This window comes from Babylonia areolata, chromosome 25 (genome assembly GCF_041734735.1).
Source record: "Babylonia areolata isolate BAREFJ2019XMU chromosome 25, ASM4173473v1, whole genome shotgun sequence".
NCBI classification, from domain to species: domain Eukaryota; kingdom Metazoa; phylum Mollusca; class Gastropoda; order Neogastropoda; family Buccinidae; genus Babylonia; species Babylonia areolata.
Window position 1 is genome coordinate 11,728,432 of NC_134900.1, and position 15,609 is coordinate 11,744,040.

A 15,609-nucleotide genomic window follows, 5' to 3' on the forward strand; every position below is an offset into this window, starting at 1 on the left:
AAATATCTTCATTCACTGATGTGTGATGGGACATCAAACAGAAAGTCCTCCTCAAGGGTTACCTTGTAGCTGAAATACATGTTTTCGTCTCGAACCTTCCCACAAAAAAGCGCAGCTGTTGTTAACGGCAAACCCACACACACACACACACACATGATGTGATGTGACGACGGGCGCAATGGCCGAGTGGTTAAAGCGTTGGACTGTCAATCTGAGGGTCCCGGGTTCGAATCACGGTGACGGCGCCTGGTGGGTAAAGGGTGGAGATTTTTACGATCTCCCAGGTCAACATATGTGCAGACCTGCTAGTGCCTGAACCCCCTTCGTGTATATGCAAGCAGAAGATCAAATACGCACGTTAAAGATCCTGTAATCCATGTCAGCGTTCGGTGGGTTATGGAAACAAGAACATACCCAGCATGCACACCCCCGAAAATGGAGTATGGCTGCCTACATGGCGGGGTAAAAACGGTCATACATGTAAAAGCCCACTCGTGTGCATACGAGTGAACGCAGAAGAAGAAGAAGAAGATGTGATGTGACGCATCATGTTTCTGTGTCCTCTCTCTCTCGGTGGGCAGGTCATCAAGCATTCCCCGGACGAGTGCGCCACGAGGATCGTGGGCCACATCAAGAACTTTGACCGTGTGCACTTCGGCCTGGTGCACCGGCGCGGCATCCTGTACGTGCTGGGCGGGCAGAGGGTAGGGCCGGGGCCCTCCCGCGCCCTCTGCGACGCCATGATCCGCTTCGACACGCGCAACAGCGTCGCCATGACGATACAGGACCGGGTGCCCACCCCGCGCCTGCTGGACAGCTGCGCCAAGATCACCATCGACCGCAAGTTCCTGCCGAAGGAGAACGTGGTGGAGACGCCCGTGTCGTCTCCCTTGTGAAAGGCTGCGCCCCCGGTGCGGCGCCGGGTGGTGGTCCGGATTGACGGAGTGATTGATGTGCTTATTTATTATAGTGCCTGTCCTCTGGCCGCAGACCAAGCTCTGAGTGATGTGCATACTTATTATTGCACCACCCCCGAAAACGGAGCATGGCTGCCTACATAGCTGGGTAAAAACGGTCATGCATGTAAAAGCCTACTCGTGTATATATGAGTGAACATGGGAGTTGCAGCCGACAAAGAAAGAAGAAGAGATTATAGCACCTATCCTCAGTCAGAGACCAAGCTCGAAGCGATGTGCATGCTTAGTATTCCTCCTGATGGCGTCTGTTCTTGTTCAGAGTCCAAGCTGCAAGTGATGTGCATGCTTACTGTAGTACCTCAGTCAGAGACCAAGCCGTAAGCCCTGTACAGAGTCCTGTTGCACAACAGGCTGGCTGCCTACCTGGGTAGAGCCGATTGAGACTTGGGCTTTAGGCGCTCATCATTTGTTTCCTGTGTCATTCAGTCAGGCTAAAGTCACACACACACACACACACACACACACACACACACACACTCACTCGTCTCCTTTGTGGAAAGGAAGGTGGTGTGACATAGGACAGTGTGCTTGATCACAGCGCTGACAATTCTGTCAGGAGCAGGTGAAATTCCTCGCAATGGTTTCCACAGCATATCCCTCCCACCAAGTGGTGGAGGGGGAAAAAAAACAACAACAACTGCCGCTTTTGCTTCAGTCAAGACTTGGAGCAGTTGGTCTGTCGCAAGGGAAATTCCTCAGAGTGTCTTTGTGACATATATCCTTCCCATGAACAGGTGGAGGGAAATAACTGCAGCGTTTGCTTCGGTCAATACTGCTTTCCCTGTGACTCCGATCATTGCCAAATTTGGTGTTGATTAATATGTTGGATTTATCTTCTTCTTTTTTTATTTCTTTTTTTTTATTTGTCTGTTTATCTGTCTGTCTGTCTGTTTATCTCCACATATCAGTCTTCCTGCCTCTCTGTCTGTTTGCTCGTTTGTTTGTATATTCAACCATTTTCGAGACAGAACGCCCTGTGATGTTCAAAATTGACAGACTAACAACCATGGAAATGCCAACTCTTGAAATAGATTTTGATGAGAAAATAATGAGAAATTGATTTTGATGAGATGGTAACTGATTATTAATGTCAAAGTTAGAAAATGAAGCCGAATTACAGACTCACAATCATGGAAATGCTGATTCTTGAAATAGATTTTGATGAGAAAATATCTTTATTAAAAAAATAAATAAATAAATAAAAAAGGAAGAAAGGTTTATCAGTGGTAACTAATTATTAATGTCAAAGTTAGAAAATGAAGCCGAATTACAGACTCACAATCATGGAAATGCTGATTCTGGAAATAGATTTTGATGAGAAAATATCTTTATTAAAAAAAATAAATAAATAAATAAAAAAGGAAGAAAGGTTTATCAGTGGTAACTAATTATTAATGTCAAAGTTAGAAAATGAAGCCGAATTACAGACTCACAATCATGGAAATGCTGATTCTGGAAATAGATTTTGATGAGAAAATATCTTTATTAAAAAAATAAATAAATAAATAAAAAAGGAAGAAAGGTTTATCAGTGGTAACTAATTATTAATGTCAAAGTTAGAAAATGAAGCGGAATTACAGACTCACAATCATGGAAATGCTGATTCTGGAAATAGATTTTGATGAGAAAATATCTTTATTAAAAAAATAAATAAATAAATAAAAAAGGAAGAAAAGGTTTATCAGTGGTAACTAATTATTAATGTCAAAGTTAGAAAATGAAGCCGAATTACAGACTCACAATCATGGAAATGCTGATTCTTGAAATAGATTTTGATGAGAAAATATCTTTAGAAAAGAAAGAAAAAAAATAAAAAGAAAGAAAAGGTTTATCAGTGGTAACTAATTATTAATGTCAAAGTTAGAAAATGAAGCCGAATTACAGACTTACAATCATGGAAGTGCTGATTCTCTAGATTTTGATGAGAAAATGTCTTTATTTAAAAAAAAAAAAAAAAAGGAAAAAGAAAAAATAAGGTTTATTGATGGTTGCTAATGATTAGTGTTATAAAGTTAAAAAAAAAGGAAGTGGGATCCTGTTGAAGCCAAGGTCTGTAATTTCATGTAGAGTGAGGAAATGATAGGGCACAGCTGCATCCTGTCTTCGTCCTCAGGCAGACCTTCCTGTGACGCTGTCGTGTCCTGTTTCGCAGTATTGAATCTGTGTGCTCTCTGCCTACTGCAGAACTAAACGCTTTAAAAGCGCTTGAATTTCTCTATGTACTGCAAAACTTTTAAAGTACTTGAATTCTTCTGTGTGCTAGCTACGTACTGGAGAACTTTGCACTTTAAAGTACTTGAATTTCTCTGTGTACTGCAAAACTTAACACTTTTAAAGTACTTGAATTTCTCTATGAGCTATCTGTGTACTGCAAAACTTAACACTTTTAAAGTACTTGAATTCTTCTGTGTGCTAGCTACGTACTGCAGAACTTTACAATTTAAAGTACTTGAATTCTTCTGTGTGCTAGTTACGTACTGCAGACCTTTACAATTTAAAGTACTTGAATTCGTCTGTGTGCGCTGTCTACATACTGCAGAATTTAACACTTAAAAGTACTTGTATTTCTTTATGAGCTGTCTATGTACTGCAGAACGGAACACTTTAAAAGTACTTGACTTTCTTGGTAAGCTATCTATGTACTGCAGAACGGAACACTTTAAAAGTACTTGAAAGTCCTCATCACAGCTGTCAAACTTCACATGACAGATTTTGGTTAGTTTGTTGGGTTTTTTTTTTCTCTTCTTTTTTTATGTTTATTTTGCCCCCCAAAAAATTATTGAAATCAAACGAGAATTGCAACGAATATTACTTTTGTCAGGAAACTTGTAATCATTTTTATTATGAAACGACAGTGAAACTGATGTTTTCTTTTGCAGTATGATTTTCTCTTAGATATAATTATAATAGTAACAGATACTTACTCAACACACTGTCCGGTAAACTGATGCAGGTGCTTTACAAAACAGATGATGTTTAATTCATTCTGGGATTGGTTTAAAACTTTGTCAAAGTGACTGAAAATAATAGACTAGAATAGAATATGTCTTTATTACCAAGTGTACCGGGCTCACAAGGAATATCGGGGAGGGGGGGTGGGGTGTGGGGGGAGGGGGGGGATAGTATGGAATATTGGGGGGGATAGCACTGCTTAAGAACTGCATGTGAAAAATGGGAGGTCATTGCAAAAAGAAAAAAAAAAGTAAGAAAGATATATATGTGTGTGTGTGTATATATATATATATATATATACATACATACATACATAGAGAGAGAGAGAGATGGATAGATAGATAGGTAGGTAGGTAGATAGATGTATACTGTGCTGACCAGTTAAAATGAGGCTCAAACCCCAGGGTACAGAACACCAGCTATGTCATCTGTGTTCTCTTGCCTCATCTGGTGAGCATAGTATTGTATTGTATTGTATTGTATTGTACCGTTCCAGTCTAATGTCATCATCTTAGATGAACGGATTGATTGAATAAATAGAAGATCAATGATTGTACTGAATCATGTTACTCTTGTGTCACAACAGATTTCTCTGTGTGAAATTCGGGCACGTCTTCCTCATTGCAGTACCACTACTTTTTTTTTTCTGACTGCAAGTGTATTTGTTTTCCTATCAAAAAAAAAAAAAAAAATCTGTAACCCTTTTTTTTTTCCTGTGGGTTCTTTTACGTGCAACAAGTGCATGCTACACATGGGGGTTTCTTGTTATTGTCTCATGCAAATGACCAGAGTCCAGACCACCATTCAAGATGTAGTGGAGGAGGATAAAAATACTGACCGGGTGGTTCACCCTTTGGTGTTTTTGGGGGGTGGGGGGGGGGGGGGGGAGTGGTGACCTGTTGGGATGGGGAGATTAAGTTCTTCATATTTTTTTTTTAAGTACCACAGTGTGCTTTGAGATGACACACATCCTCTTACACAAGCACTGCAGAGCATTTTTGGGTGATTTAGATCCTCTTACATGGGTACTACAAAGCGTTTTGGGGGTTATTTAGATCCTCTTATATGAGTACTAAGAGCATTTTGGGGTGATTAAGATCCTCTTACAGATTGACATAAGTTTACATTTGGGCCAACAGCAAAGTGAGAGCTGTCTTATCAATGGTTTCTCCAGTCACTGGGAAACCATTTACAGTTTAGTCTTTTTGTGAAGGACTATGACTCTCAAACTAGGAGGCAAAATTGCACTGGCTCTTAGTGTTGCAGCCTTGTGGGCTAGTTGGCCTTTGGGAACCATCCCAACGCCGACTGTCCTAAAACCGTCTTGGCCAAGAGAGTGGGGATGTAACTTAGGCAAGACACTCTCCACTATAATCAAATTCTAGCCCAAATAGTCGGAAGAGCAGTTGCCTCCTCTGCTGTTCTGATGGTCATAGTCGGACACGACTGACTATCATATATATATACATGGGTACTACAGAACATTTTGGGGGTGATTTAGATCCTCTTACATGAGTATTACAGAGCATTTTTGGGTGATTTAGATCCTCTTACATGGGTACTACAGTGTATTTTGGGGTAATTAAGATCCTCTTACACAAGCACTGCAGAGCATTTTTGGGTGATTTAGATCCTCTTACATGGGTACTACAGAGCGTTTTGGGGGGTTATTTAGATCCTCTTACCTGAGTACTACAGAGCATTTTGGGTGTGATTTAGATCCTCTTACATAGGTACTACAAAGCGTTTTTTGGGGTTATTTAGATCCTCTTACATGGGTACTACAGAGCGTTTTTTGGGGTTATTTAGATCCTCTTACATGAGTACTACAGAGCGTTTTGGGGGGTTATTTAGATCCTCTTACATGAGTGCTACAGAGCATTTTGGGTGTGATTTAGATCCTCTTACATAGGTACGGCAGAGCGTATTTTTGGGTGATTCAGATCCTCTTACATGGGTACTACAGTGTATTTTGGGGGGATTTAGATCCTCTTACATGGGTACTACAGTGTATTTTGGGGTGATTTAGATATTCTTACATGGGTACTACAGTGTATTTTGGGTGGGATTTAGATCCTCTTACATGGATACTACAGAGAATTTTGGGGTGATTTAGATCCTCTTACATGGGTACTACAGAGCGTTTTGGGGGTTATTTAGATCCTCTTACATGAGTACTACAGAGTATTTGGGGGGTTATTTAGATCCTCTTACATGGGTACAGCAGAGCATTTTTGGGTGATTTAGATCATCTTACATGAGTACTACAGAGTATTTTGGGGGGATTTAGATCCTCTTACAAGGGTACTACAGAGCGTTTTGGGGTGATTTAGATCCTCTTACATGAGTACTACAGAGCATTTTGGGGTGATTTAGATCCTCTTACCTGAGTACTACAGAGCATTTAGGGGTGATTAAGATCCTCTTACATGGGTACTACAGAGCGTTTTGGGGGTTATTTAGATCCTCTTACATGAGTACTACAGAGCATTTAGGGGTGATTTAGATCCTCTTACATGGGTACAGCAGAGCATTTTGGGGTGATTTAGATCCTCTTACATGGGTACTACAGAGCATTTTTGAGTCATTTAGTTCCTGTTACATGGGTACTGCTGTATATTTTGGGGTGATTTAGTTCTTTGTACATGAGTACTACAGAGCATTTTTGAGTCATTTAGCTCCTGTTACATGGGTACAGCTGTATATTTTGGGGTGATTTAGTTCTTTGTACATGAGTACTACAGAGCATTTTTGAGTCATTTAGTTCCTGTTACATGGGTACAGCTGTATATTTTGGGATGATTTAGTTCTTTGTACATGAGTACTACAGAGCATTTTTGAGTCATTTAGCTCCTGTTACATGGGTACTGCTGTATATTTTCGGGTGATTTAGTTCTTTGTACATGAGTACTACAGAGCATTTTTGAGTCATTTAGTTCCTGTTACATGGGTACAGCTGTATATTTTGGGGTGATTTAGTTCTTTGTACATGAGTACTACAGTGCACTTTTCGATGATTAATTCCATAGCATTAGTAAGTATTACAGTGCTTTTGTGTGTGTGTGTGTGTGTGTGTGTGTGTGATTTAGTTCCCCTTTCATGAGTATTACAGTGCACTGTTAGGTGATTTAGTTCCCCTTTTGATGAGTATTACAGTGCACTGTTTGGTGATTTAGTTCCCCGTTTGATGAGTATTACAGTGCACTGTTTGGTGATTTAGTTCCCCTTTTGATGAGTATTACAGTGCACTGTTTGGTGATTTAGTTCCCCTTTTGATGAGTATTACAGTGCACTGTTTGGTGATTTAGTTCCCCTTTTGATGAGTATTACAGTGCACTGTTTGGTGATTTAGTTCCCCTTTTGATGAGTATTACAGTGCACTGTTTGGTGATTTAGTTCCCCTTTTGATGAGTATTACAGTGCACTGTTAGGTGATTTAGTTCCCCTTTTGATGAGTATTACAGTGCACTGTTTGGTGATTTAGTTCCCCTTTTGATGAGTATTACAGTGCACTGTTAGGTGATTTAGTTCCCCTTTTGATGAGTATTACAGTGCACTGTTTGGTGATTTAGTTCCCCTTTTGATGAGTATTACAGTGCACTGTTAGGTGATTTAGTTCCCCTTTTGATGAGTATTACAGTGCACTGTTAGGTGATTTAGTTCCTGTACTGCAGTACATTTTGGGGGGATGGGTGGAAGGAAAGAGTTAATGTGTTTTTTTTTCTGGCATGAGTATGGTGCATTCTGGATCAAGGTCACTGTTGTGGACTGTGCAGTGAATTTCTTGTTGCTTGGCAATGATGGCAGTCTGGGATTAGTTAAAACTCAAGTCTGGCTTGAGTTAAGTTCTTCTGGCTTGAGGGCAACACATTCTACGACTGATGGAAAGTCAAATCACTCCTAACATCAGCTCAAGTCATCAGTCATGTTTGAACGATTTTTTAAATTTTTATTTTACTTCTTTATATAATAGAGTCAAATTGTTTTAACAACAAGATGTGCTGTCTGGTTACAGCCATGGCTGAAGAAATGCGTTTAAAAAAAAAAAAAAAAAAGAGTTACATCAGAGCTGAGGAAGTAAAAGCAAAACGAAAAAAAAAAAACCCTGTCCATATTGACTCATGTGACTTTGTGCTGGGCATGCTCAGTAGTAACAGTCGCAGATGTGAAGCTTTCCACAGACAGATGCCACCACTGCGTTTCTTTTGTACTGAAAACTGTTGCCATAACTTAACATGGTTGTGAGTTTACCTTATTGCATTTCATCAGTCTATCACAGCATAAAACCAAACCTGAAACCAACAATAAGTACCCATTGGAAAAAACAACAACAAAAAAACACAATTGAAATGTTAAAGGGTACATTGGCTCCACATTGAAGCGAGGATTAAATGCAAAGTTGCGTGTCTCTGCTATTTTGCTTTCCACTCCACAGGACCTACATATCTTTATGATCTCATTAGTGTTTACACTTCTGCAAGCAATCTCCACTCTTCCTCTGACTGTTACTTTTTGAAACTTCCTCATGTCAATACAAGAACCTATGGTGAACGTTCTTTCTTTTTTGTTGCTCCTCACATCTGGAACAACCTTCCTCATCATATCCATGCATCTGATTCTATTTCTGCTTTTCGTTTATCACTAAAAACTCATCTTTTTAAAACCTATCTATAAGCACTCTCAGCTTCCTTGTTCTCCAACACCACCCAAATCAGCTTACTTTGGATGTATGTAGAGTGGGAGGGGGAGAGTGTGGGGGGAGGGGGGGATGTGGGAGGAGGGGGGGGGGTTGAGAAAGAGTGTCATGAATGTTTCATGTAACTTGTAATATTTTTCTCTCATGTAAAGCGCCCTGAGCTCTTAGAGAGAAAGGGCACTATGGAAATGTACATTATTATTATTATTATTATTATTATGCAAAACAAGCAAGCTTGCCTGACATGACAAATTTCACACAGTGATTTTAAAGATGGTGGATTGAGGATAAACAAAATGGGGAAGTGTTCAGTTCGTTCAGTTCCTCAAGGAGGCATCCCTGCATCATCATATGTCTGATCAGCAGCATGACCCAAAGCACTTGGTTTAAATAATCTTTAATTATTCAACAATACACATGATTACAATGCAATGAATGACAAAAGAGCATCAACAAGCTTAAAGCTTATACTGTGCTCACAACGTTGCACTTCAATTTTATCATGACGGCTGATGAACCATATTATGACTTGTATCAAATAACATTCATAAACAGTAAGTAATGAAATAATAAAATAAAACAAATAAACAAACAGTACATAATACAGTAAAATAATGCTAATATCAATATTAACATGAGATTAAATTTATTATCACCAGAGTAATAGGCCTAATAGAAGAAAAACACGAAGAAGAAGAAAATTTAGAAGAATGGTGGGTAAGGCGGTGGGGGAGGGGGAACAGAGGGGAGAGGAGAAATTCTAACAGATCATTGGCCAATCCATTCAACTTTGAATATTTGGTCAGTCAAATAAATCCAACCCAAAGCACTTAGCCAGGCCTTGAGGAAAAAATAAAATAAAAAGATGTGGATGTGTGATGAACTATGTTCTCAGAAAAAGAAAAAAAAGTTTCATGCTGTGCATCAGTGTATAAAATGTTTTTGTGTGTATTACATGTAAGTATAGTTGTATTTTTATCCCGAAATGAGCAAGCAAAATAACTGATGGTTTAGCTTCTTATAGATTATGCAAAATACCAATGGTTTAGTTTCTTATTTATGTAAATTACTCATGGCTCAGTTTCTCATTTATCTTAGCTGTGAGCACAGTAGAAACAGTTCTTTGAAATGTAGATGGCAGAACTGTTGGTCAGAACTGTTGGTCTTTGTGTTTACTTTTGTTGTCTGCTTTAACCATGTGTACTTTCCTATTGACTGTTATTAATAGAAAAAAAATGACATATGAGCATTTTCCATTGGTCAGCTCAGAATAGTAAACTGTTCTCCGAAGTAACTTTCAGTTTATTAATAAACAAACAAACAACCAACAAAAAAACTCTTTTTGTAATGAAACACATTTTTCCCCATCCTGCGACTATCCTCCTCAAATCTTAATATATGATATTTATTTTACAGCAGCATGAAATGTTTAGTAATGGATTTTAACAGCCAATTCAAACTGACCAAACAAAAGTAGACAAATAAGAAGTTAAAAAAAATTTTTTTTTTTTTTTCATTGTCATGGCTGCATTTATACACTTAGATAATTGAAGTTAGCAAAGGTTCCAGCATTTTCAGTGTGGTTATTATTCACAAACTTGATGATCAACAATTTCTGATGACCAGAAACAGTAGCATTTCTTTAGGTCTTTATCACACATATAGATTTCTTGGTCGTCACTGCTTTTGCATTATTTATTGAACAGTTTGTTCCGTATTAATATTTTCACTGGGGTGCTAAGCTGCATTGTTTGTTGATTTTTTTTTGTATAAACTTTGTATGTTCATAATGTGGAGAGAAAAAAAAAAGAAATTGTGGGTATATATCTGTACATCTGTGTATTATGAGTGCATGGGGGCTGAGGGTGAAGGTGGCTACAATTGTACAGATTCTTTTGAAAGTTGTTTATATTTATAATGGTTATAATGATGATTGTGCATACGGCATTCTGCCAGAGTAAATTATACTTTTAACCTCTGTGGTTTTAATTGTCTGTTTTTATAGTCTGTTGATTCAGAACTGTTGACTTTGTGATATGACTAGGGGCATGTTATTTTTTAATTTTTTGTTGCAAGTTTTTTTTTGGTTTTTTTTTTTTTTGGGGGGGGGGGGGTGGTACAGGCAGCCATGTCTACACACATTTCATTGCAACTGAAATGCCAGAAGTCGTGTGTACAGCTCTCCTTTCTGTCTGTCTGGTCTGTTCATTTGTGTTTCAGTGTTGAAAGCCTTTTCACAGCGGCGATGAGGGGTTTTCCAGACTACTGCGTTGTATTGTATTATTCTTTTGTCACAAAAGATTTCTCTGTGTGAAATTTGGGCTGCTCTCCCCAGGGAGAGCGCGTCACTACACTGAGAGCGCCACCACCCTTTTTTTTTTTGTTCTGCCTGCAAGTGTAATTGTTTTCCTATCAAAGTGGATTTTTCTACACAGTTTTGCCAGGGACAACCCTTTTGTTGCTGTGGGTTCTTTTACGTGCGCTAAGTGCATACTGCACACGGGACCTCAGTTTATCGTCTCATCCAAATGACTAGGGTCCAGACCACCATTCAAGGTCTAGCGGAGGGGGAGAAAATACTGGCGACTGCTGGTGTGATTCGAACCAGTGTACTCAGGTTCTCTCGCTTCCTAGGCGGACGCGTTACCTCTAGGCCAACACTGGTGGTCGGGTGCTGCTGAGCTGGTAGAAATGTAGAGTGATTTGCTAGTAGAGTTGGATTGTTGTTGTTTTTTCTCATTTAATATGCCTTCTGTCGTTCTAGATGTATTTTTGATGCATTTTTAGCTCTCTTTTTTTGTACAGGAGAATGGGGCGTTGGGTGGGGGGGTGGCAGGAACATAAATTTGATTTACAACTTGGCTGGGTTTGAAGTGTGGCCAAATATCTTTTTGTCAGGTGTTATTTAGTGGTGGAATAGAATGAATGTCTCCATGATGGTATGTTTCTATTCCATATCTTGTGTGTGATGGAGATCGACAGATTTGTTGGGGGCGAGGGGGGGGGGGGGGGAAGAATGTCTCCATGATGGTATGTTTCTATTCCATATCTTGTGTGTGATGGAGATCGACAGATTTGTTGGGGGCGAGGGGGGAAAAGAATGTCTCCATGATGGTATGTTTCTATTCCATATCTTGTGTGTGATGGAGATCGACAGATTTGCTGGCATGTTACTTGCTTTGGTCAGGGTATTAGATGCTGTGCTGAGATTGTTATGTGTGGACAACCCTGATCATTGAGGTCCTCAGCTGGGCTTTTGGGTGGCAGATCAGGAGGACCTGTTCACTGCGGGCTGCTCTGAAGCCATTCGCCACAGGAGTCCTTAGTCCGCTGTTCATTTCAGTATTGGTGTTCCGAATCAGCTTCGTCGTCTTCATGGCTTGACTCTGCGGACGAAGGTTTAGGAAATGGGGTTGCTTTGCACACATCTGCTGCAGGCTTGCTTGTGGCTGACGAATCAGTTCAGGACAGGCAGGTCTGTCTGCTGCAGCCTCAAGGGAAAGTCTGTTGTGTGTTGGGTGCTGTGATTTAGCTGCACAAGACATTTGGTGTAAACTGCAGAGCCACCTTGCAACGGTGCTAATAACAGCTCTGTCACCAAAGCTGGACAGAGCATCCTAATAGAGGAGTGAGAGCCGTATCTGCTCACTGTGTTTGTGATTCATCCACCACTGAAGACCTTGACCATGGGTATCCACAGAGCAATTTTCTTAATCATCCGACACAGAAGACCTGGGCAATGACTAGCCACAGAGCTTGGTTTGTCAATCATCCACAAGGGCTACCCATAGAGATTGGTTTGTCAAACACTGAAGACCTTGACAAGGACAACCCACAGAGATGGTTTGTCAATCATCCACAAGGGCTACCCGTAGAGATTGGTTTGTCAAACACTGAAGACCTTTACAAGGACAACCCACAGAGATGGTTTGTCAATCATCCACAAGGGCTACCCATAGAGATTGGTCTGTCAAACACTGAAGACCTTGGCAAGGGCAACCCACAGAGATGGTTTGTCAATCATCCACAAGGACTACCCATAGAGATTGGTCTGTCAAACACTGACGACCTTGGCAAGGGCAACCCACAGAGATGGTTTGTCAATCATCCACAAGGACTACCCATAGAGATTGGTCTGTCAAACACTGACGACCTTGGCAAGGGCAACCCACAGAGATGGTTTGTCAACCATCCACAAGGACTACCCATAGAGATTGGTCTGTCAAACACTGAAGACCTTGGCAAGGGCAACCCACAGAGCTTGGTTTGTCAATCATCCACAAGGGCTACCCATAGAGATTGGTTTGTCAAACACTGAAGACCTTGACAAGGACAACCCATCTAACATTGAGGACCTGGGCAATGACTACCCACAAAGCTTGGTTTGTCAATCATTCACAAGGACTACCCACAAGGTGTTGTTTGGCAATCAACCATCATTGAAGACCCTGACAAATACTGCCTACAGAGATAGGTTTGACAACCATCCAGCATTGAAGACATTGACAAGGACTCCCCAGAGGGCTTGGACTGGGCAAATCAGAAAAGATCACAAAGCCTGAAGACAGTGTGCACCTTGGTTCAGATGATACTTGGCTTTGGACAGTACTTCTCAAAGTTCAGGAGTGTAGTCGCCAGTAGCATATCGGACAACAGAAGAAAAAAGCTTCAATGAAATTGCATCTTCTGGTGATTTGTACAGAATTTTAGTAGTTTTATTATGATATTTTTAGAAATATTATTATCACTAATTTCAAATGCTGAATTAATTGTGTTGAAGACAGTCTTCCAAAACAAACTAGAGAGCATGTATGAACTATGAGTGGGTAAATCCTGATGTATTCGAGTCTACATGATATATATATATATATATATATGTATTTTATGTGTGTTTTGCTAGTTTTTATAAAGAAAAGATTGATCTTGTCTTTATTTATATATTTTTTTCTTATTGGTCAGTGCTTTTAGAAACTTGACGCATTTTGTATAAACTTTTTCTCATGATCTCATCACACTGACCTGTTTGAATGCACAGAGAGAAAAATGTGAACTGCATGGTGTGTTTTGGTGGTGGTGGTGTGTTTTTTAATTTTTATTTATTTTTTTTATTTTTTTATTTTTTATTTTTTTGCTGGAGAGAGAGTGATTGGTAATCCAGGGTGGAGTTTAACAAGCTATTGGCTTGAGGCCCTAAAGGCCACGTTGTTCAGGGCTGACGCCAGGTGGGGTGACGATGGGAAAAACAATCGAGTGGCTTGAGCATTGGACTTTCAGTCTGAGGGTCCTGGGTTTGATTCCCAGTCACAGGAGGCCTGGTGGGGGGTAAAGGGTGGAGATTTTTCCCCCATCTCCTAGGTCAACAGATGTTGCAGCAGACCTGCTTGTGCCTGAACGGTCTTTGTGTGTATAGTATGCGCATGCAGAAGATCAAATACTCATAAAAGCCATGATTCACAGCCGTACTTGTAAAAGCGCTCTGGTGTACATGAGTGAATGTGGGTAGATGCAGCCCACAGACGAAGAAGATGGTGGGGTGATTGGGAGAAAGGGGCCTTAAACACACACACACCCTGCTCCTGGCCCTCCCCATGTCCCCCATGCCCCATATGAAGCATTGCTGACTGACTGACCGATCAGTGTAGAGTCAACTGTACCTGACCGTTCTTCTTTTAGATTTTCCAGTCAGTGACTGTTTCCATTGTTAAATCTTTTTCTTTCTTTTTTTCTAGTTTGTTGATATAAGCATTTTGTTTGGCAGGTTGTTGTATATTGTCAATTAATGAAGTTGATTAGGGTTCTGTTTCTCATTTTTTCCCTTATTCTTTTTCTTCACACACACACACACACACACACATACGCACGCACACACACACGCACACATACACAACCTCTCTCTCTCTCAATACTTTTTTCCCCCTTGCTTTTCCTATTTCTTTCTTCTTATTCTTTCTTTCTTTATTTTTTTAATTTTCAGATACGTTTGTAATAAAACTATCCAGAGTATTTTTGAATTTATCTGTTTTTGCTTCATGACAAAAGAACATTTTTCAGACCTTGACTTATGTGGTTTTGTGCAAAGTTTACCAGAGTGAGCGTGTTTGACAGTCATGAAACACGTCTACATCTTACAGTCATTGAGCAATGTTTGGTCTCTTTTTCCCTCTGCAAAAATAATCTGTAAGGAAAAAAAAAAATAAGAGAAAAAGACATATTTATACAAATATTTTAAATTGTGATTAAATTGCCATTGTATACATTGATGTATTCTAAATCAATAGTCAAAACTGTGATTGACATAAACTGTTTTCTTGGTGCATGCTTTTTTGATGAGTTTTACAACAATTGTCAGTCATGTAATGAAAAATTTACAGTGAGAGAGAGAGGGAGAGAGAGAGAGACGTAAATTATATTACACCAGTTTGAAATGTGCAGACATTGCTTTTATGATGTTCATGCTTCTCTGGCAGGTTGAAGACTGTACATGCTGTACATGACTGTACATTCTGATGAAGAAAACACAACGAAATGAACGTTCTATGAGAAGTGATTCATGTGTTTCATGTGGACATTTATCTGTTGTACTTGCTGCTGTCTTTAATTCCTTCTCCCATGGTTTCTTACACACTGGGCGAGAGAGAGAGAGAGAGAGAGAGAGACTGTAAGAAAATTTGGTTGTTAGAATGCTTCCTTCTGAAATGTTTGTTTGCCAGTTGCTTGCTTCTGAACGATGCTTAATTTCTGAATGTGCAACAAATGTTTTTGTTATGCACCTTCTTCTTTCATTTAGAGCAACAGCATTTCAAAGATTTCTTTCCTTTTTATTTATGTTTTATTTTTTCTTCCATTTTTCTTTCTTTTTAAAGCGAGGTAAAAAAATAAAATAAAAAGGTAATGTTTGTGGTGAGACAGATGGAAAAATCTTTGAAATAAAAAAGCAGTTGCATCAAACATCTTGAAGTGTTTTCATTTTTGTTCAGGAGTGCT

General features: G+C 39.6%; 1 protein-coding gene across 1 annotated transcript in view; it reads left to right on the forward strand.

The window, feature by feature from the left end:
• LOC143299631 (kelch-like protein 24) overlaps positions 1 to 2,151 on the forward strand; it is a 39,274-nt gene extending 37,123 nt beyond the window's left edge. The window contains exon 8 of the mRNA XM_076612928.1: positions 582 to 2,151. Within this exon, the coding sequence (XP_076469043.1) occupies positions 582 to 896 (315 nt within the window). The 3' untranslated portion in view covers positions 897 to 2,151. The remainder of the gene's footprint in view (positions 1 to 581) is intronic.
• The last annotated feature ends 13,458 nt before the right edge of the window (positions 2,152 to 15,609 follow it).